Below are 21,406 nucleotides of genomic sequence, written 5' to 3'. Positions count from 1 at the left end.
AAAAAATCGTCCAATTTTGACATTTTGTGATTTATGCCATATCACTAAAAACTGGTGATAGATACATATGAAATAATTATGGATTATGATTTCTTGATGCATTAGGAATAGTTTTTATTCACATCGTTTTTCTCCATCAGTTTTAGTACTTGAGTTATAATTGGTTTTATTATGAAAAGTCGTCCAATTTTGACATTTTGTGATTTATGCCATATCACTAAAAACTGGTGATAGATACATATGAAATAATTATGGATTATGACTTCTTGATGCATTAGGAATAGTTTTTGTTCACAACGTTTTTCTGCATCAGTTTTAGTGCTTGAGTTATAATTGATTTTATTAAGAAAAATCGTCCAATTTTAACATTTTGTGATTTACGCCATATCACTAGAAACTGGTAATAGATAAATATGAAATAATTCTCGATTATGATTTCTTGATGCATTAGCAACATTTTTTCTTTAATAATCAAATTTATTACATACATTTTTCATAACAAAGATTTTAATAACACACAATTTTTTTTGTTTATATCGCAAAGAACATTTTTTGGGAGAAATAAGAGAAGGTATTTTCCCTAAGGTCGTGCATTAGTAATCTGCTGTAAGTCTATTTCTGTAACTTCCATTCTGAAGAAGATCATTCTCTCTGACAACGTTGCCAAACTTAGGAACGGGGAGTTGAGCTGAAAATAAGCATTGTGCACGGTAGCGCCCTCTGTTCGTATAAAACCCACTGTTCCCGGCGTTCTGGGCCCCACTTCTTGTTGATTAACTCGAAGGCAAGTTATTTGTATCACCAGAATGGTAAGTATGCGAGATTTTTCAAAATAATTTTTACTTAATTAATTAATAACAATTTAAAAACTTTCAGGCGGACCTCAGTGCCAAGGATGTCGAAAGTAAGTGAATTTAAAAATTAAAAACTTCCTATTTTTTAAAAAGAAATCAGTGATATTATTATAATTATTATTAACACAAGTGAAGTGAAGATATAGTGTTACCGATATATGTATATAGGGGGAGAGGTCGAAATTAGAACGAAACTTATATGGCGCGCTTCTCTGACCCGGGACTTAAATTTTTTTCAACATTCCAAAAATAACTCGCTCTAAATTCGGGAATTTCGGTTTTACGTTACCACCTACGCCCTAAATTTAATCATTTGGGAGTGCCAATTTTCAACACTCAATAAAAAAAATTAAATTAAAAATGAATCAATTAATAAAATTGTTTTTTTAGGGGCGCAATTCGTTTTTTCCATTTATGACTTCGAAGGAAACGGCCAAATCGATGCCGTAAATCTTGGGGATTGCCTTCGTGCCCTTAATCAAAACCCAACCTTGGCTACCATCGAGAAGTTAGGAGGAACCAAAAAGAAAAGTAAATAATTAAATCATTTCATTAAAAAAGTATCATAAATTAACTTTATTTTTGATAGACGAAAAGAAAATGAAATTGGACGAATTCTTACCAATCTACAGCCAAGTTAAGAAAGACAAAGATCAAGGTTCATTCGAAGATTTCTTGGAAGCCCTTAAATTATACGACAAAGAAGAAAACGGCAAAATGATGGCTGCTGAACTTTCACACACCTTGTTAGCTTTAGGTGAAAGATTAGCAGATGCTGAATGTGAAGAATGCCTGAAAGACTGCATGCTTCCTGAAGATGAAGATGGTTTCACCGATTACGAACGTAAGTCATTAAATTTAAATTAACAAATCATTTTGTGACGCCGAATTGGATTAAACCGAAAAAAAATTAAAATTACAGCGTTCCTCAAAAACCTAATGGCGTAAGCAGTCCGTTAAATTTAATTTTAGCTCGTTGTGTAAGTATGTCAGAAACAGATTAAAAGCAGCAAAAGCTTCACGCCAGCAAAAAGATCTCATCAGCTTCGTGTATGCTAATGATTTATTTTTTTTTTAATTAATTATTAATTTTATAACGCACTGCAACTACGCTATTAATTATATAATTCTTGCCTTAATTCTCCAAAAAGAAATTAAGATTTATTTTTAATATGTTTTCTTTATTAATTTCGTTTAGTTACTTGAAGAAGTGGAAAGCTCCAAATATCGAATGATTTTTTTTTACCACCTACATCAAGGATGTGATTATCGAAGAATCTAAATTATTATAAACAAATTAATGAACGGGGGCTCTCAAGATCTTATACGCAGTCAAAAATTAATTTAAAAACTCCTTGGTTGTATGTTCCAATTTTTTTTTGTTTCAGTTATACATGTAAAAAAATATATATGTTGAAATATAAGAGAAATATGTTTTTATTATTAAATAAATAAAATACATTTACCTCGATACATCTCGGTATCCTGCAATAACCCTTGAAGACTTCGTAAGACTTGATCCTGCAAAAACTTATCCTGCTAGAAATATACTTTGATGCAACCCTGATTGATATATATGATAGAGTTTTGATGCAGACTTAATGGAGACTTACCTCTGCAGGTTTGACTTGAAAGAAACTAAAAAAATGTTTAAATCGATTTCAAATTTGTCAAAAATACTTGCCAAATTCAACCAATTTTAAAAAATGGGTAATTTCGTTCATAGACTAAGATGAAGTGATCAAGTTATGTTTAAATTAAAGCTTATTCTTTATAGAATGTTTATGGCAAATTTCGTTTCTTCAATATTTGTAGCACCGGAAATATGACATCTTTAATAAAAGCATCCTAACCCATTTTTTTTTAAAACATTCTCAAAATCAATCAGTTTTAAAACATTAATAACTTCCTCCCTAATTATGCTATAGTGATCAAGTTAGGTTTAAATTAAAGCTCAATCTTTATAGAATATTTGTGGCAAATTTCGTTTCTTCAATATTTGTAGCACCGGAAATATGACATCTTTAATAAAAGCATCCTAACCCATTTTTTTAAAACATTCTCAAAATCAATTAATTTTAAAACATTAATAACTTCGTCCCTAATTATGCTACAGTGATCAAGTTAGGTTTAAATTAAAGCTCAATCTTTATAGAATATTTGTGGCAAATTTCGTTTCTTTAATATTTGTAGCACCGGAAATATGATTTTTTTAAATAAAAGCAATCCAACCCCATTTTTTTAAAACTGTTAAAATCAACCAATTTTAAAAATTAATAACTTTGTCCTTAATTAAATTAAAGTGATCAAGTTAGGTTTATATTAAAGCTTATTCTTTATAGAATGTTTATGACAAATTTTGTTTCTTCAATATTAGTAGCACCGGAAATATGATTTTTTTAAATAACCTAATTTCTTTAAAAAACAACTAATTTTAATTAATTAATAACTTCGTCCCTAATTAAACTAAAGAGATCAAGTTAGGTTTAAATTAAAGCTCAATCTTTATAGAATATTTGTGGCAAATTTCGTTTCTTTAATATTTGTAGCACCGGAAATATGATTTTTTTAAATAAAAGCAATCCAACCCCATTTTTTTAAAACTGTTAAAATCAACCAATTTTAAAAATTAATAACTTTGTCCTTAATTAAATTAAAGTGATCAAGTTAGGTTTATATTAAAGCTTATTCTTTATAGAATGTTTATGACAAATTTTGTTTCTTCAATATTAGTAGCACCGGAAATATGATTTTTTTAAATAACCTAATTTCTTTAAAAAACAACTAATTTTAATTAATTAATAACTTCGTCCCTAATTAAACTAAAGAGATCAAGTTAGGTTTAAATTAAAGCTCAATCTCTATAGAATATTTGTGGCAAATTTCGTTTCTTTAATATTTGTAGCACCGGAAATATGATTTTTTTAAATAAAAGCAACCAAACCCAATTTTTTTAAAACTTGTCAAAATCAACCAATTTAAAAAAATCATAATTTTGTTACTATTTACGATGGAAGATTCAAGTTAGGTTTAAATTAAAGCTCAATCTTTATAGAATATTTATGACAAATTTCGTTTCTTTAATATTTGTAGCACCGGAAATATGATTTTTTTAAATAACCTAGTTTCTTTAAAAAACAACTAATTTTAAATAATTAATAACTTCGTCCCTAATTAAGCTAAAGAGATCAAGTTAGGTTTAAATTAAAGCTCAATCTTTATAGAATATTTGTGACAAATTTCGTTTCTTTAATATTTGTAGCACCGGAAATATGATTTTTTTAAATAAAAGCAACCAAACCCAATTTTTTTAAAACTTGTCAAAATCAACCAATTTAAAAAAATCATAATTTTGTTACTATTTACGATGGAAGATTCAAGTTAGGTTTAAATTAAAGCTCAATCTTTATAGAATATTTATGACAAATTTCGTTTCTTTAATATTTGTAGCACCGGAAATATGATTTTTTTAAATAACCTAATTTCTTTAAAAAACTACTAATTTTAAATAATTAATAACTTCGTCCCTAATTAAGCTAAAGAGATCAAGTTAGGTTTAAATTAAAGCTCAATCTTTATAGAATATTTGTGACAAATTTCGTTTCTTTAATATTTGTAGCACCGGAAATATGATTTTTTTAAATAAAAGCAACCAAACCCAATTTTTTTAAAACTTGTCAAAATCAACCAATTTAAAAAAATCATAATTTTGTTACTATTTACGATGGAAGATTCAAGTTAGGTTTAAATTAAAGCTCAATCTTTATAGAATATTTATGACAAATTTCGTTTCTTTAATATTTGTAGCACCGGAAATATGATTTTTTTAAATAACCTAATTTCTTTAAAAAACTACTAATTTTAAATAATTAATAACTTCGTCCCTAATTAAGCTAAAGAGATCAAGTTAGGTTTAAATTAAAGCTCAATCTTTATAGAATATTTGTGACAAATTTCGTTTCTTTAATATTTGTAGCACCGGAAATATGATTTTTTTAAATAAAAGCAACCAAACCCAATTTTTTTAAAACTTGTCAAAATCAACCAATTTAAAAAAATCATAATTTTGTTACTATTTACGATGGAAGATTCAAGTTAGGTTTAAATTAAAGCTCAATCTTTATAGAATATTTATGACAAATTTCGTTTCTTTAATATTTGTAGCACCGGAAATATGATTTTTTTAAATAACCTAATTTCTTTAAAAAACAACTAATTTTAAATAATTAATAACTTCGTCCCTAATTAAGCTAAAGAGATCAAGTTAGGTTTAAATTAAAGCTCAATCTCTATAGAATATTTGTGGCAAATTTCGTTTCTTTAATATTTGTAGCACCGGAAATATGATTTTTTTAAATAAAAGCAACCAAACCCAATTTTTTTAAAAAATGTCAAAGTCAACCAATTTTCAAAAAATTATAATTTTGTTACTATTTACGATGGAAGATTCAAGTTAGGTTTAAATTAAAGCTCAATCTTTATAGAATGTTTGTGGCAAAATTCGTTTCTTTAATATTTGTAGCACCGGAAATGTGATTTTTTTTAAATAAAAGCAACCAAACCCAATTTTTTTTAAACTTGTCAAATTCAACCAATTTTTAAAAAATCATAATTTTGTACGTATTTAAGATGGACTATTCTAGTTAGTTTTAAATTAAAGCTCAATCTTTATGGAACATTTATGACTAATTTCGTTTCTTCAATATTTATAGCACCGGAAATATGATTTTTTTAAATAAAGGCAACCCAACCTAATTTCTTTCAAAAAACAACTAATTTTAAAAAATTGATAACTTCGTCCCTAATTAAGCTAAAGAGTTCAAGTTAGGTTTAAATTAAAGCTCAATCGTTGCAAAATATTTGTGCCAAATTTCGTTTTTTCAATATTTGTAGCACCGGAAATATAATTTTTTTAAATGAAAGAAACCCAAGCCAAATTTTTTAAAACTTTGTCAAATACAATGAATTTTAAAAAGTTGATATCTTCGTTTATAATTAAGCTGAAGTGATTATGTTGGGTTTAAATTAAAGCTTAATCTTTATAGAATATGTGTGGTAAATTTCGTTACTTCAATATGTGTAGCACCGGAAATAAGCTGTTTTTAAATAAAAGCATCCTAACTCATTTTTTGTTAAACTTTGTCAAAATCAATCAATTTTCAAACATTAATGATTTCGTCCCTAATTATGCTACAGTGATCAAGTTAGGTTTATATTAAAGCTTATTCTTTATAGAATGTTTATGATAAGTTTCGATTTTTCAATATTTGTAGCACCGGAAATATGATTTTCTAAAATAAAGGCAACCCAACCTAATTTCTTTCAAAAAGCAACTAATTTTAAAAAATTGATAACTTCGTCCTTAATTAAGCTAAAGAGTTCAAGTTAGGTTTAAATTAAAGCCCAATCTTCATAGAATATGCGTGGTAAATTTCGTTACTTCAATATGTGTAGCACCGGAAATATGATGTTTTTAAATAAAAGCGTCCTACCCCTTTTTTTTAAACATTGTCAAAATCAATTACTTTTAAAAATTAATAACTTCGTCCCTAATTAAGTTAAAGTGATCAAGTTAGGTTTATATTAAAGCTTATTCTTTATAGAATGTTTATGGCAAATTTCAATTCTTTAATATTTGTAGCACCGGAAATATGATTTTTTAAAATAAAGGCAACCCAAGCTAATTTCTTTCAAAAAGCTACTAATTTTAAAAAATTGATAACTTCGTCCCTAATTAAGCTAAAGAGTTCAAGTTAGGTTTAAATTAAAGCCCAATCTTTATAGAATATGCGTGGTAAATTTCGTTACTTCAATATATGTAGCACCGGAAACATGATGTTGTTAAATAAAAGCATCCTACCCCTTTTTTTTAAACATTGTCAAAATCAATCACTTTTTAAAATTAATAACTTCGTCTCTAATTAAGTTAAAGTGATCAAGTTAGGTTTATATTAAAGCTTATTCTTGATAGAATGTTTATGACAAATTTCGATTTTTCAATATTTGTAGCACCGGAAATATGATTTTTTAAAATAAAGGCAACCCAACCTAAGTTCTTTCAAAAAGCAACTAATTTTAAAAAATTGATAACTTCATTCCTAATTAAGCTAATGAGTTCAAGTTAGGTTTAAATTAAAGCCCAATCTTTATAGAATATGCGTGGTAAATTTCGTTACTTCAATATGTGTAGCACCGGAAATATGATGTTTTTAAATAAAAGCGTCCTACCCCTTTTTTTTAAACATTGTCAAAATCAATCACTTTTAAAAATTAATAACTTCGTCCCTAATTAAGTTAAAGTGATCAAGTTAGGTTTATATTAAAGCTTATTCTTTATAGAATGTTTATGGCAAATTTCAATTCTTTAATATTTGTAGCACCAGAAATATGATTTTTTTAAATAAAGGCAACCCAACCTAATTTCTTTCAAAAAACAACTAATTTTAAAAAATTGATAACTTCGTCCCTAATTAAGCTAAAGAGTTCAAGTTAGGTTTAAATTAAAGCCCAATCGTTGTAAAATATTTGTGCCAAATTTCGTTTCTTCAATATTTGTAGCACCGGAAATATGATTTTTTTAAATAACAGTAACCCAAGCAAAATTTTTTAAAACTTTGTCAAATACAATGAATTTTAAAAAGTTGATATCTTCGTTCATAATTAAGCTGAAGTGATTATGTTGGGTTTAAATTAAAGCTCAATCTTTATAGAATATGTGTGGTAAATTTCGTTACTTCAATATTTGTAGCACCGGAAATATGATTTTTTTAAATGACAGTAACCCAAGCAAAATTTTTTAAAACTTTGTCAAATACAATGAATTTTAAAAAGTTGATATCTTCGTTCATAATTAAGCTGAAGTGATTATGTTGGGTTTAAATTAAAGCTCAATCTTTATAGAATATTTGTGGTAAATTTCGTTACTTCAATATATGTAGCACCGGAAATATGATGTTTTTAAATAATTCAATTTTTTTTAAACTTGTCTAAAAAATTCATAACTTTGTTCCTATTTAAGATGAAATATTGAAGTGTGCAAGGCGAATTGATATCCAGGGGAAGATGTAACCCTTTATCCACACCGATTAGATAGCTAAGTTATTTACTTAATTTTTTCAAAAACTTCCAAGTGACAAACAATATTGGTATTTTGTGTGTTTATACTATTTATATCGACAATGGGGAACATTTAAATCAACCTGGGTTCGATCCCAGACGCAATTTGAAGCTGGTGGAAGGGATGAATATCTGCATTGCCCCTTCCCAGCTAATTAAAACTAATTTAGAATCAGATATAAAAAGACCTGTGCCAATTCGAGTATTACTTTTTAGAGTTTAACGGCGTTTAAGAGAGGACTAATTAAAAGGAAAAAAAATGGTAAGCATTTTAAAATTTTATTAAAAAAAAATGGATTCAAAAAATAATTTTGCTTTACATTTTAGGCAGATTTAAAAGGATCAGAAGTAGAAAGTAAGTAACTTTTAATTAGTTCAGTATCAAATGACAAATTCTATTATTATCTAAGATTTATTTTTATTTATAGTGGTGGAATTTGCTTTTAATTTATATGGAGATGAAAAGGCAGGTAAGATGGATTCAACTCTATTAGGCAAACTTTTAAGGGCTTGCAATTTAAATCCGAGTAACGCAGAGTTAACTAAATACGGTGTCGCCGAAAAAGAAGGTAACAAAAACGTTTCTTACGTAATAAAAATTTGTTTAAAACTTTTTTTGATTATGCAGGTCAAAAACAATTTACTTTAGAGGAATGTCTCAAATTTTACAGTGATTCTAAAAGAGATAAAAAAGAACAGGGTTGTTACGAAGATTTCGTTGAATGTCTTAAATTATACGATAAAAATGAAAATGGTAAAATGATGGCTGCTGAATTATCCCATTCCCTTCTAAGTTTAGGTAAAAAATGTTATTAAGATAAATTCAATTTTAAACAAAAAGTTCGTTTTAATTAGGCGAGAAATTAACCGATGCTCAAGTTGAGGAAGTTTTTGAAGATTGTTTACCAGAAGAAAATGATGATGGTGAAATTGAATACGATAGTAAGTTAACTTAATTAATAAAGAATTAATAAAAAAAATCCTTAATAATATTTTTCGTTCTAACAGAATGCTTTAGTATTATTTATTTATTTATTATTTAAATGTTAGTCTTTGTCTTTGAATGTTATTGTCCTTTTTTCCAGTTTTTTCAGTACCTTATACTTAGAGAACAATCAGATTACGCCACTTACGTAAGTAAGGCGACAACGTCTCAATTAAAACACTTTTCGCTGCTAATTGGGTTGCATAAATAGCTTTTTCCGCTTTTTGGCTTTGAAAGAAATAAATTAAAAAAATAAATTTGATTTAAACGATAAATATATTTTCCAGTTTTTCTTAGAAAGTTAACATTGAGACCTTTGACGGATGCTCAATAAATAAATTGAAAAGTGAGGAATAAAAAATGGAAATGAGGGAATAAAGGAAATTGAAGATTATAATTAAGAAGAAATTTATTTTTGTGTTTTGTGAAAGTTTTGTTTTAACTAATTTTTGTTTCGTTACGATTAACCTTAATGATTATCCACTCCTTATTTCTTTTTTGTATGAAATTTTTCAGTTTTCCTCAGGAAAATGTGCGGAAAACCTGTGCAGTGAGTCCCCGAGGCGCAGTTAAACTTTTAAAGTAATTTTAACATAACTTGTTGCATTATAATTACTCATAAATAAAAAGTTCAAAAAAAAGTTTTTTTTTCTTTATCTATTTTTTTTGTAAGAAATATTTTTGACAGAAATTAAATTTAGCACCAACATTGGATTATTTGGCCAAGGTGTTAAGAAGCAGCTCAAAGACAAAACGTCATATTATGTCATAAATAAGTTGAGGGTAGGGCACCAAAAATAATAATGGAAAAGGTTGATTACTCGATTAAGAGAGTCGCAGAATGCCTAGTAAGTCATAATGAAAGACCACGACGGAAATTATGATTCTAGAAGGTCAAAAAACATTAGGTAAGCGATCTCCAGTGAGAAATCCATAATATGATTGAAAATGACAACTCATATCAATATCATTTTCTAGAAGGCAAGATTTTGATGTATCAAGAAATCATAATCCATAATTATTTTATATTTATCTATCACCAATTTCTAGTGATATGGCACAAATCACAAAATTGGACGATTTTTCATAACAAAATCAACTGTAACTCAAGTACTAAAACTGATGGAGGAAGAGGTTGTGAATAAAAACTGTTCCTAATAGATCAAGAAATCATAATCCATAATTATTTCATATGTATCTATCACCAGTTTTTAGTGATATGGCATAAATCACAAAATGTCAAAATTGCACGATTTTCTTAATAAAATCAATTATAACTCAAGTACTAAAACTGATGCAGAAAAACGTTGTGAATAAAAACTATTCCTAATGCATCAAGAAATCATAAACCATAACTATTTCATATGTATCTATCACCAGTTTTTAGTGATATGGCATAAATCACAAAATGCCAAAATTGGACGATTTTCTTAATAGAATCAACTATAACTCAAGTACTAAAACTGATGGAGAAGGACGTTGTGAATAAAAACTATTCCTAATGCATCCAGAAATCATAATCCATAATTATTTCATATGTATCTATCACCAGTTTTTAGTGATATGACACAAATCACAAAATGTCAAAATTGGACGATTTTTCATAATAAAATCAACTGTAACTCAAGTACTAAAACTGATAGAGGAAGACGTTGTGAATAAAAACTATTCCTAATACATTAAGAAATCATAATCCATAATTATTTCATAAGTATCTATCACCAGTTTTTAGTGATATGCCATAAATCACAAAATGTCACAATTGGAAGATTTTTCTTAATAAAATCAACTGTAACTCAAGTACTAAAACTGATGGAGAAAGACGTTATGAACAAAAACTATTCCTAATGCACCAAGAAATCATAATCCATAATTATTTCATATGTATCTATCACCAGTTTTTAAAGATATGGCATAAATCACAAAATGTCAAAATTGGACGATTTTCTTAATAAAATTAACTATAACTCAAGTACTAAAACTGATGGAGAAAGACGTTGTGAATAAAAAGTATTCCTAATGCACCAAGAAATGATAATCCATAATTATTTCATATGTATCTATCACCAGTTTTTAAAGATATGGCATAAATCACAAAATGTCAAAATTGGACGATTTTCTTAATAGAATCAACTATAACTCAAGTACTAAAACTGATGGAGAAGGACGTTGTGAATAAAAAGTATTCCTAATGCACCAAGAAATGATAATCCATAATTATTTCATATGTATCTATCACCAGTTTTTAAAGATATAGCATAAATTCAAAATTGGACGATTTTCTTAATAGAATCAACTATAACTCAAGTACTAAAACTGATGGTGAAGGACTTTGTGAATAAAAACTATTCCTAATGCATCAAGAAATCATAATCTATAATTATTTCATATGTATCTATCACCAGTTTTTAGTAATATGGCATAAATCACAAAATGTCAAAATTGGACGATTTTTCATAATGAAGTCAACTGTAACTCAAATACTAAAACTGATGGAGAAAAACGTTGTGAATAAAAATTATTCCTAATGCATCAAGAAATCATAATCCATAATTATTTCATATGTATCTATCACCAGTTTTTAGTGATATGACACAAATCACAAAATGTCAAAATTGGACGATTTTTCATAATAAAATCAACTGTAACTCAAGTACTAAAACTGATAGAGGAAAACGTTGTGAATAAAAACTATTCCTAATGCATCAAGAAATCATAAACCATAACTATTTCATATGTATCTATCACCAGTTTCTAGTGATATGGTATAAATCACAAAATGGCAAAATTGGACGATTTTCTTAATAAAATCTACTATAACTCAAGTACCAAAACTAATGGAGAAAGACGTTGTGAATAAAAACTATTCCTAATGCATCAAGAAATCATAATCCATAATTATTTCATATGTATCTATCACCAGTTTTTAGTGATATGGCATAAATCACAAAATATCAAAATTGGACGATTTTTCATAATAACATCAACTGTAACTCAAGTACTAAAACTGATGGTGGAAGACGTTGAGAATAAAAACTATTCCTAATGCATCAAGAAATGGTAATCCATAATTATTTCATATGTATCTATCACCAGCTTTTAGTGATATGGCATAAATCACAAAATGTCAAAATTGGACGATTTTTCATAATAACATCAACTGTAACTCAAGTACTAAAACTGATGGAGGAAGACGTTGTGAATAAAAACTATTCCTAATGCATCAAGAAATGGTAATCCATAATTATTTCATATGTATCTATCACCAGTTTTTAGTGATATGGCATAAATCATAAAATGTCAAAATTGGACGATTTTCTTAATAAAATTAATTATAACTCAAGCACTAAAACTGATGGAGAAAGACGTTGTGAATAAAAACTATTCCTAATGCATCAAGAAACCATAATCTATAATTATTTCATATGTATCTATCACCAGTTTTTAGTGATATGGCATAAATCACAAAATGTCAAAATTGGACGATTTTTCATAATGAAGTCAACTGTAACTCAAATACTAAAACTGATGGAGAAAAACGTTGTGAATAAAAATTATTCCTAATGCATCAAGAAATCATAATCCATAATTATTTCATATGTATCTATCACCAGTTTTTAGTGATATGGCATAAATCACAAAATGTCAAAATTTTACGATTTTATTAATAAAATCAATTATAACTCAAGCACTAAAACTGATGGAGAAAGACGTTGTGAATAAAAATTATTCCTAATGTATCAAGAAATGATAATCCATAATTATTTAATATGTATCTATCACCAGTTCTTTGAGATATGGTATAAATCCCAAAATGTCAAAATTGGACAATTTTTCATAATAAAATCAACTATAACTCAAGTACTAAAACTGATGGAGAAAGACGTTGTGAATAAATACTATTCCTAATGCACCAAGAAATCATAATCCATAACCATTTCATATGTATCTATCACCAGTTTTTAGTGATATGGTATAAATCACAAAATGTCAAAATTTGGATGATTTTTCTTTATAAAATCAATTATAACTCAAATACTAAAACTGATGGAGAAAGACGTTGTGAATAAAAACTATTCCTAATGCATCAAGAAATCATAATCCATAATTATTTCATATGTATCTATCACCAGTTTTTAGTGATATGGCATAAATCATAAAATGTCAAAATTGGACGATTTTCTTAATAAAATCAATTATAACTCAAGTACTAAAACTGGTGGAGAAAGACGTTGTGAATAAAAACTATTCCTAATGCATCAAGAAATCATAATCCATAATTATTTCATATGTATCTATCACTAGTTTTTAGTGATATGGCATAAATCACAAAATGTCAAAATTGGACGATTTTCTTAATAAAATTAACTATAACTCAAGTATTAAAACTGATGGAGGAAGACGTTGTGAATAAAAACTATTCCTAATGCATCAAGAAATCATAATCCATAATTATTTCATATGTATCTATCACCAATTTTTAGTGATATGGCATAAATCACAAAATGTCAAAATTGGACGATTTTCTTAATAGAATCAACTATAACTCAAGTACTAAAACTGATGGAGAAGGACGTTGTGAATCAAAACTATTCCTAATGCATCCAGAAATCATAATCCATAATTATTTCATATGTATCTATCACCAGTTTTTAGTGATATGACACAAATCACAAAATGTCAAAATTGGACGATTTTTCATAATAAAATCAACTGTAACTCAAGTACTAAAACTGATAGAGGAAGACGTTGTGAATAAAAACTATTCCTAATGCATCAAGAAATCATAATCCATAATTATTTCATATGTATCTATCACCAGTTTTTAAAGATATGGCATAAATCACAAAATGTCAAAATTGGACGATTTTTCATAATAACATCAACTGTAACTCAAGTACTAAAACTGATGGTGGAAGACGTTGAGAATAAAAACTATTCCTAATGCATCAAGAAATGGTAATCCATAATTATTTCATATGTATCTATCACCAGCTTTTAGTGATATGGCATAAATCACAAAATGTCAAAATTTTACGATTTTATTAATAAAATCAATTATAACTCAAGCACTAAAACTGATGGAGAAAGACGTTGTGAATAAAAATTATTCCTAATGTATTAAGAAATGATAATCCATATTTATTTAATATGTATCTATCACCAGCTTTTAGAGATATGGTATAAATCCCAAAATGTCAAAATTGGACAATTTTTCATAATAAAATCAACTATAACTCAAGTACTAAAACTGATGGAGAAAGACGTTGTGAATAAAAACTATTCCTAATGCACCAAGAAATCATAATCCATAACCATTTCATATGTATCTATCACCAGTTTTTAGTGATATGGCATAAATCATAAAATGTTAAAATTGGACGATTTTCTTAATAAAATTAATTATAACTCAAGCACTAAAACTGATGGAGAAAGACGTTGTGAATAAAAACTATTCCTAATGCATCAAGAAATCATAATCTATAATTATTTCATATGTATCTATCACCAGTTTTTAGTGATATGGCATAAATCACAAAATGTCAAAATTGGACGATTTTTCATAATGAAGTCAACTATAACTCAAGTACTAAAACTGATGGAGAAAGACGTTGTGAATAAAAACTATTCCTAATGCACCAAGAAATCATAATCCATAACCATTTCATATGTATCTATCACCAGTTTTTAGTGATATGGCATAAATCATAAAATGTTAAAATTGGACGATTTTCTTAATAAAATTAATTATAACTCAAGCACTAAAACTGATGGAGAAAGACGTTGTGAATAAAAACTATTCCTAATGCATCAAGAAATCATAATCTATAATTATTTCATATGTATCTATCACCAGTTTTTAGTGATATGGCATAAATCACAAAATGTCAAAATTGGACGATTTTTCATAATGAAGTCAACTGTAACTCAAATACTACAACTGATGGAGAAAAACGTTGTGAATAAAAATTATTCCTAATGCATCAAGAAATCATAATCCATAATTATTTCATATGTATCTATCACCAGTTTTTAGTGATATGGCATAAATCACAAAATGTCAAAATTGGACGATTTTATTAATAAAATCAATTATAACTCAAGCACTAAAACTGATGGAGAAAGACGTTGTGAATAAAAATTATTCCTAATGTATCAAGAAATGATAATCCATAATTATTTAATATGTATCTATCACCAGTTCTTTGAGATATGGTATAAATCCCAAAATGTCAAAATTGGACAATTTTTCATAATAAAATCAACTATAACTCAAGTACTAAAACTGATGGAGAAAGACGTTTTGAATAAATACTATTCCTAATGCAGCAAGAAATCATAATCCATAACCATTTCATATGTATCTATCACCAGTTTTTAGTGATATGGTATAAATCACAAAATGTCAAAATTTGGATGATTTTTCTTAATAAAATCAATTATAACTCCAATACTAAAACTGATGGAGGAAGACGTTGTGAATAAAAACTATTCCTAATGCATCAAGAAATCATAATCCATAATTATTTCATATTTATCTATCACCAGTTTTTAGTGATATGGCATAAATCAAAAAATGTCAAAATTGGACGATTTTCTTAATAAAATCAATTATAACTCAAGTACTAAAACTGATGGAGGAAGACGTTGTGAATAAAAACTATTCCTAACGCATCAATAAATCATGATCCATAATTTATTTATCACTAGTTTCTAGTGATATAGTAATAATAGTAATAAATCACAATTTTTGGAAGAGAAAACTTTTTAAACTCAATTATTTACGGTTGATGACAATCTTAAAGTTCGATTACCTCTGCTATGAACCATGAACCATAAAGCACACGCCTTCAAAATGAAATAAAAATAAATTTTGTCATCTTACAATAAAACAATTAACACAATTTTTAATTAAAAAAAAATCTTAACATTCTTTTTAGTACTTAAAATTTAAACTCGAAGAGATCTTTCATGTTCTTAAAACCGCCTCAGTATTGATTTTTTTATGGGAAGGGTCAAATTATAGGCCAATGTACCATTATTGAGCTAAAGAATGTACTTAATAACAATTTTCTCTATTACAACTGGTTGTTATTTAATTCAATCATCGTCAATTCGAATCGATTTTTTTATGTTAAGATATTGAGTTAACCTTTAAAACTCAAATTTTAACGTCCTAAATTTTCACCCCAAGTTTAACCTTTATCCCAAAATGTCAAAGAATCTATTTTATTGTTAGATAAAATTATTTAAATTAAAAAATATTATTTCATTTATTTGATATTGCGCCTGTGCGAAAACCTTTCCATCTCACTCATTATTGACCGAATCGAGTGAGATGGACAAGCTGGGGATCGTAATATCGAACGAATCCCGGTCCACGCAGAGTTGCAAATAACATCTCAGCATCCGCATCTAAAAACGTACCGAATCGTTTTGAAGCGAGATTTTGAAACTAAATTAATTTTAAAATTAAAGTATTAATTTTAAAAGAAGTTTCCGGGAGATATAAAGTAAAAAAGGTGCGCTAAAAACAAAAATGACTGAAGTGCGTTCTACTGAAGAGGTTCCTGAAAAATTACCCGGTACTCATAACCCAGGTAAATTAATTTTCGATTTTAATCGTTTTAATTAAAGATTTAAATAAACCGTTTTCTTTTTAAATTAATTCTAATCAATCGTATTATTTATTTTTAAATCTCACGTCAGATTCGAATTAATTAGATTGTTTATCAACGTGATTCGAAGATTAATTTTAAAGATATATATTGGATTTCCCTTTCTAATTCTTTTCGTGATTACTTTTTGATGAAGGACGTCTTTTCCGGTGCCATAAATTAATTTTGCTGCCAAATTATCGAAGCCAGAGCCTGGTACAATGATGTTACCGAGGTATAAAATAAACGAGATAGGAAAACTATCGACCGGACGATTAAATGCACAAATATAAATACTGACCGAGCCGAAGTCTCCTTTCCATTTATTAAATGAAAATTCAACAGAATCGGTCACGTTTAGTATCAAAATCGAATTTAAAATTGCTCATAACACTAAAAAACTGTGTTAGATCATTCCTAATAACTTTATATTGTTGCTAATTGTTGTTGTATGACATCGAAATCGTTAAATGGAGTTTATTAAATAATAGTTTAAAAATAGAATATGTGAGGTAAGAGTTTTATCTTTCTTTATTATTTAAAAAAATTTTGTTTTAATAATTAAAAACTTATTAATTGGAGTAATTAAAGATGTTTAACAATTAAAATTGTTATGTCATCGACCAGGTCAAAAGGTTTATGAAGCTGCACCTTTTTAAAAGCAGTTCCAGTGTATAACAATAAGGACCTATCCTACGTCTCAGGCTATTAACTATTTAAGACCCAACCCAAAAAACGTATTTAAGAAAACAATCGGAAGAAAAATTCAAAAGAAACCATTAAAATTCTCAATACGAAAAGAATTCTTGGCTAAAAAATTTTCACTTCGATAATAGATCCAATTACAAATGGCTTTGAATCTGTTACGGTGACCCAGTTGCATAAATAACTAAATTGGTTGCGAGCCTTGTTCATGAACCCTTTATCACGCATCTGCATTTTTGTTGTAACATTTTTTTTCCTCTTAAGCTATTCCATTTGAAGATGTAAAAATATGAAAACTGCGCCGTAATCTTATCTTTATAAATAGATTTTGTGAGTCGATTTCGATCTATTTTAACGCGGTTTATTTATATTTTTTTTGGGTTGTGCAACTTGGTTCGTTTTGGCACTTGTTGATTCGAAAATATAAAGATTCCTGTATTAACGATAAAAATGTTTATTACAAGTGTTATTTAAAACTTAAATTTACTTGAGTATATTTAGTTGCCTATATCTGATTAATTCAAGGACTGTAACAAATTCTTTAACGAGTAGTTTATTGTTGTAAGTTTATGTAATGTTTGCCGTAATGTAAGTTTTATTGCATTTCACCTAGGTATGTTAGTTCAGAACCAGCAAAGAGTATATCATGTCCTCGGGGCATAAAAGATTCCAATGCCATCTGATGGACAGCTTCATTTGTCTTAAAATCAAAGAAGTGGACTCTACAAAAAGTAAATACAAACAAAGGGATTATTATGAAGTCAGCTGACTTCAAAACCCAACTCGTTGAGACCTTATACCTTATTATTGTATTTTTCTTGATAGTGACGCATCTAAAAACAAAAGTGCAAGAGAGCAATATTGCTAAGAATAAAATTAGCTACAACTTTCGTTCCAAAAGTTGTTTTGTAATATGCCCCGTTTCCCGAGTATTACCATCAACCACTTGAAAAAGCAACAAATTCATCCAATTTTCATATTTTCCTACTTTTCTCGCTATTGACGCATCTGAGAGCAAAAGTGCAGCAGAGCAATATTATTAAGAATTAAAATTGCAATAATTATTGTTCTAAAGGTTTTTTTGTAACATACTCCGTTTCCCTAGTGTTACCATCAACAACTTGAAAAAGCAACAAATTCATCCAATTTTCATATTTTGGTATTTTTCTCGATATTGACGCATCTGAGAGCAAAAGTGCAAGAGAGCAATATTGCTAAGAATAAAATTTGCTACAACTTCCGTTTAAAAAGTTTTTTTATAATATGCTTTGTTTCCCGAGTGTTACCATTAACTTGAAAAAGCAACAAATTCATCCAATTTTCATATTTTGGTATTTTTCTCGATATTGACGCATCTGAGAGCAAAAGTGGAAGAGAGCAATATTGCTAAGAATACAATTTGCTACAACTTCCGTTTAAAAAGTTTTTTTATAATATGCTTTGTTTCCCGAGTGTTACCATTAACTTGAGAAAGCAACAAATTTATCCAATTTTCATATTTTGGTATTTTTCTCGATGTTGACGCATCTGAGAGCAAAAGTGCAAGAGAGCAATATTGCAAATAATAAAATTAGCTACAACTTTTGTTTAAAAAGTTCTTTTGTAATATGCTTTGTTTCCCGAGTGTTACCATTAACAACTTGAAAAAGGAACAAATTCATCCAATTTTCATATTTTCCTACTTTTCTCGCTATTGACGCATCTGGGAGCAGAAGTGCAACAGAGCAATATTGTTAAGAATTAAAATTGCAATAATTATTGTTCTAAAATTTTTTTTGTAATATGCTTCGTTTCCCGAGTGTTATCATTAACAACTTGAAATAGCAACAAATTCATCCAATCTTCATATTTTCATATCTTTCTCGATATTGACGCCTCTGAGAGCAAAAGTGAATAAGAGCAATATTGTTCTAAATTAAATTTGCAATAATTATTGTTCTAAAAGTTTTTTTGTAATATGCTTCGTTTCCCGAATGTTATCATTAACAACTTGAAATAGCAACAAATTCATCCAATTTTCATATTTTCGTATCTTTCTCGATATTGACGCTTCTGAGAGCAAAAGTGAATGAGAGCAATATTGTTCTAAATTAAATTTGCAATAATTATTGTTCTAAAATTTTTTTGTAATATGCTTCGTTTTCCGAATGTTACCATTAACAACTTGAAATAGCAACAAATGCATCCAATTTTCATATTTTCGTATCTTTCTCGATATTGACGCTTCTGAGAGCAAAAGTGAATGAGAGCAATATTGTTCTAAATTAAATTTGCAATAATTATTGTTCTAAATTTTTTTTGTAATATGCTTCGTTTCCCGAGTGTTATCATTAACAACTTGAAATAGCAACAAATTCATCCAATCTTCATATTTTCATATCTTTCTCGATATTGACGCCTCTGAGAGCAAAAGTGAATAAGAGCAATATTGTTCTAAATTAAATTTGCAATAATTATTGTTCTAAAAGTTTTTTTGTAATATGCTTCGTTTTCCGAATGTTACCATTAACAACTTGAAATAGCAACAAATGCATCCAATTTTCATATTTTCGTATCTTTCTCGATATTGACGCATCTGAGAGCAAAAGTGAAAGAGTGCAATATTGTTCTAAATTAAATTTGCAAGAATTATTGTTCTAAAAATTTTTTATGTAATATGCTTCGTTTCCCGAATGTTACCATTAACAACTTGAAATAGCAACAAATTCATCCAATTTTCATATTTTCGTATCTTTCTCGATATTGACGCCTCTGAGAGCAAAAGTGAATAAGAGCAATATTGTTCTAAATTAAATTTGCAATAATTATTGTTCTAAAAGTTTTTTTGTAATATGCTTCGTTTCCCGAATGTTATCATTAACAACTTGAAATAGCAACAAATTCATCCAATCTTCATATTTTCATATCTTTCTCGATATTGACGCCTCTGAGAGCAAAAGTGAATAAGAGCAATATTGTTCTAAATTAAATTTGCAATAATTATTGTTCTAAAAGTTTTTTTATAATATGCTTCGTTTCCCAAATGTTACCATTAACAACTTGAAATAGCAACAAATTCATCCAATTTTCATATTTTCGTATCTTTCTCGATATTGACGCATCTGAGAGCAAAAGTGAATGAGAGCAATATTGTTCTAAATTAAATTTGCAATAATTATTGTTCTAAATTTTTTTTTGTAATATGCTTCGTTTTCCGAATGTTACCATTAACAACCTGAAATAGCAACAAATTCATCCAATTTTCAAATTTTCGTATCTTTCTCGATATTGACGCATCTGAGAGCAAAAGTGAAAGAGTGCAATATTGTTCTAAATTAAATTTGCAAGAATTATTGTTCTAAAAGTTTTTTTGTAATATGCTTCATTTCTCGAGTGATACCATTGACAACTTGAAATAGCAACAAATTCTTCCAATCTTCATATTTTCGTATTTATCTCGATATTGACGCATCTGAGAGCAAAAGTGAATGAGAGCAATATTGTTCTAAATTAAGTTTGCAATAACTATTGTTCTAAATTTTTTTTTGTAATATGCTTGGTTTCCCGAATGTTGCCATTAACAACTTGAAACAGCAACAAATTCATCCAATCTTCATATTTTCATATCTTTCTCGATATTGACACATCTGAGAGCAAAAGTGAATGAGAGCAATATTGTTCTAAATTAAATTTGCAATAATTATTGTTGTAAAATTTTTTTTGTAATATCCTTCGTTTCCCGAGTGTTGCCATTAACAACTTGAAATAGCAACAAATTCATACAATTTTCATATTTTCGTATTTGTCTCGATATTGACGCATCTGAGAGCAAAAGTGAAAGAGAGCAATATTGTTCTAAATTAAATTTGCAATAATTATTGTTCTAAAATTTTTTTTGTAATATGCTTCATTTCCCGAGTGTTAGCTTAACAATTTGAAATAGCAGCAAATTCCTCTAATTTTCATATTTTCGTATTTTTCTCAATATTGACGCATCTGAGAGCAAAAATGAATGAGAGCAATATTGTTCTAAATTAAATTTGCAATAATTATTGTTCTAAAAGTTTTTTTGTAATATGCTTCATTTCCCGAGTGTTACCATGAACAAC

The 21,406-nt window shown here is 27.7% G+C and overlaps 2 protein-coding genes across 4 annotated transcripts; both read left to right on the top strand.

Moving 5' to 3' along the window:
- Positions 1 to 658: 658 nt before the first annotated feature.
- Positions 659 to 2,325, top strand: LOC111428892 (myosin light chain 1-like). Of its 2 annotated transcripts, XM_023064614.2 has the most exons (6): positions 659 to 809; positions 877 to 904; positions 1,245 to 1,385; positions 1,444 to 1,698; positions 1,777 to 1,834; positions 2,053 to 2,325. In XM_023064614.2, the coding sequence occupies exons 1-5, from the start codon at positions 807 to 809 to the stop codon at positions 1,800 to 1,802; spliced, it is 453 nt and encodes a 150-aa protein (XP_022920382.1). In that variant the 5' UTR covers positions 659 to 806; the 3' UTR covers positions 1,803 to 1,834; positions 2,053 to 2,325. The 2 variants fall into 2 exon arrangements, with proteins under 2 accessions (XP_022920382.1, XP_022920383.1); XM_023064615.2 differs by lacking the exon at positions 1,777 to 1,834.
- Positions 2,326 to 8,084: 5,759 nt separating this feature from the next.
- On the top strand, positions 8,085 to 9,582 carry LOC111428890 (myosin light chain alkali-like). Of its 2 annotated transcripts, none has more exons than XM_023064613.2 (6): positions 8,085 to 8,232; positions 8,298 to 8,325; positions 8,399 to 8,539; positions 8,599 to 8,769; positions 8,826 to 8,912; positions 9,472 to 9,582. In XM_023064613.2, the coding sequence occupies exons 1-6, from the start codon at positions 8,230 to 8,232 to the stop codon at positions 9,507 to 9,509; spliced, it is 468 nt and encodes a 155-aa protein (XP_022920381.1). In that variant the 5' UTR covers positions 8,085 to 8,229; the 3' UTR covers positions 9,510 to 9,582. The 2 variants fall into 2 exon arrangements, with proteins under 2 accessions (XP_022920381.1, XP_022920380.1); XM_023064612.2 differs by lacking the exon at positions 9,472 to 9,582 and adding an exon at positions 9,243 to 9,461.
- The last annotated feature ends 11,824 nt before the right edge of the window (positions 9,583 to 21,406 follow it).

Source organism: Onthophagus taurus, chromosome 10, assembly GCF_036711975.1.
Source record: "Onthophagus taurus isolate NC chromosome 10, IU_Otau_3.0, whole genome shotgun sequence".
In the NCBI taxonomy this organism is placed as follows: Eukaryota; Metazoa; Arthropoda; class Insecta; order Coleoptera; family Scarabaeidae; genus Onthophagus; species Onthophagus taurus.
Note: the sequence above shows the minus strand (reverse complement) of the source record. Positions and strands in the feature narration are given on the sequence as shown.

Coding starts and splice junctions, on each gene's coding strand:
- LOC111428892 (XM_023064614.2), top strand. Junction 1,386..1,443: donor AGGAGGAACCAAAAAGAAAA/GTAAATAATTAA, acceptor TATTTTTGATAG/ACGAAAAGAAAATGAAATTG. Junction 1,699..1,776: donor TGGTTTCACCGATTACGAAC/GTAAGTCATTAA, acceptor TTAAAATTACAG/CGTTCCTCAAAAACCTAATG.
- LOC111428890 (XM_023064612.2), top strand. Junction 8,540..8,598: donor CGGTGTCGCCGAAAAAGAAG/GTAACAAAAACG, acceptor TTGATTATGCAG/GTCAAAAACAATTTACTTTA. Junction 8,770..8,825: donor CCATTCCCTTCTAAGTTTAG/GTAAAAAATGTT, acceptor CGTTTTAATTAG/GCGAGAAATTAACCGATGCT.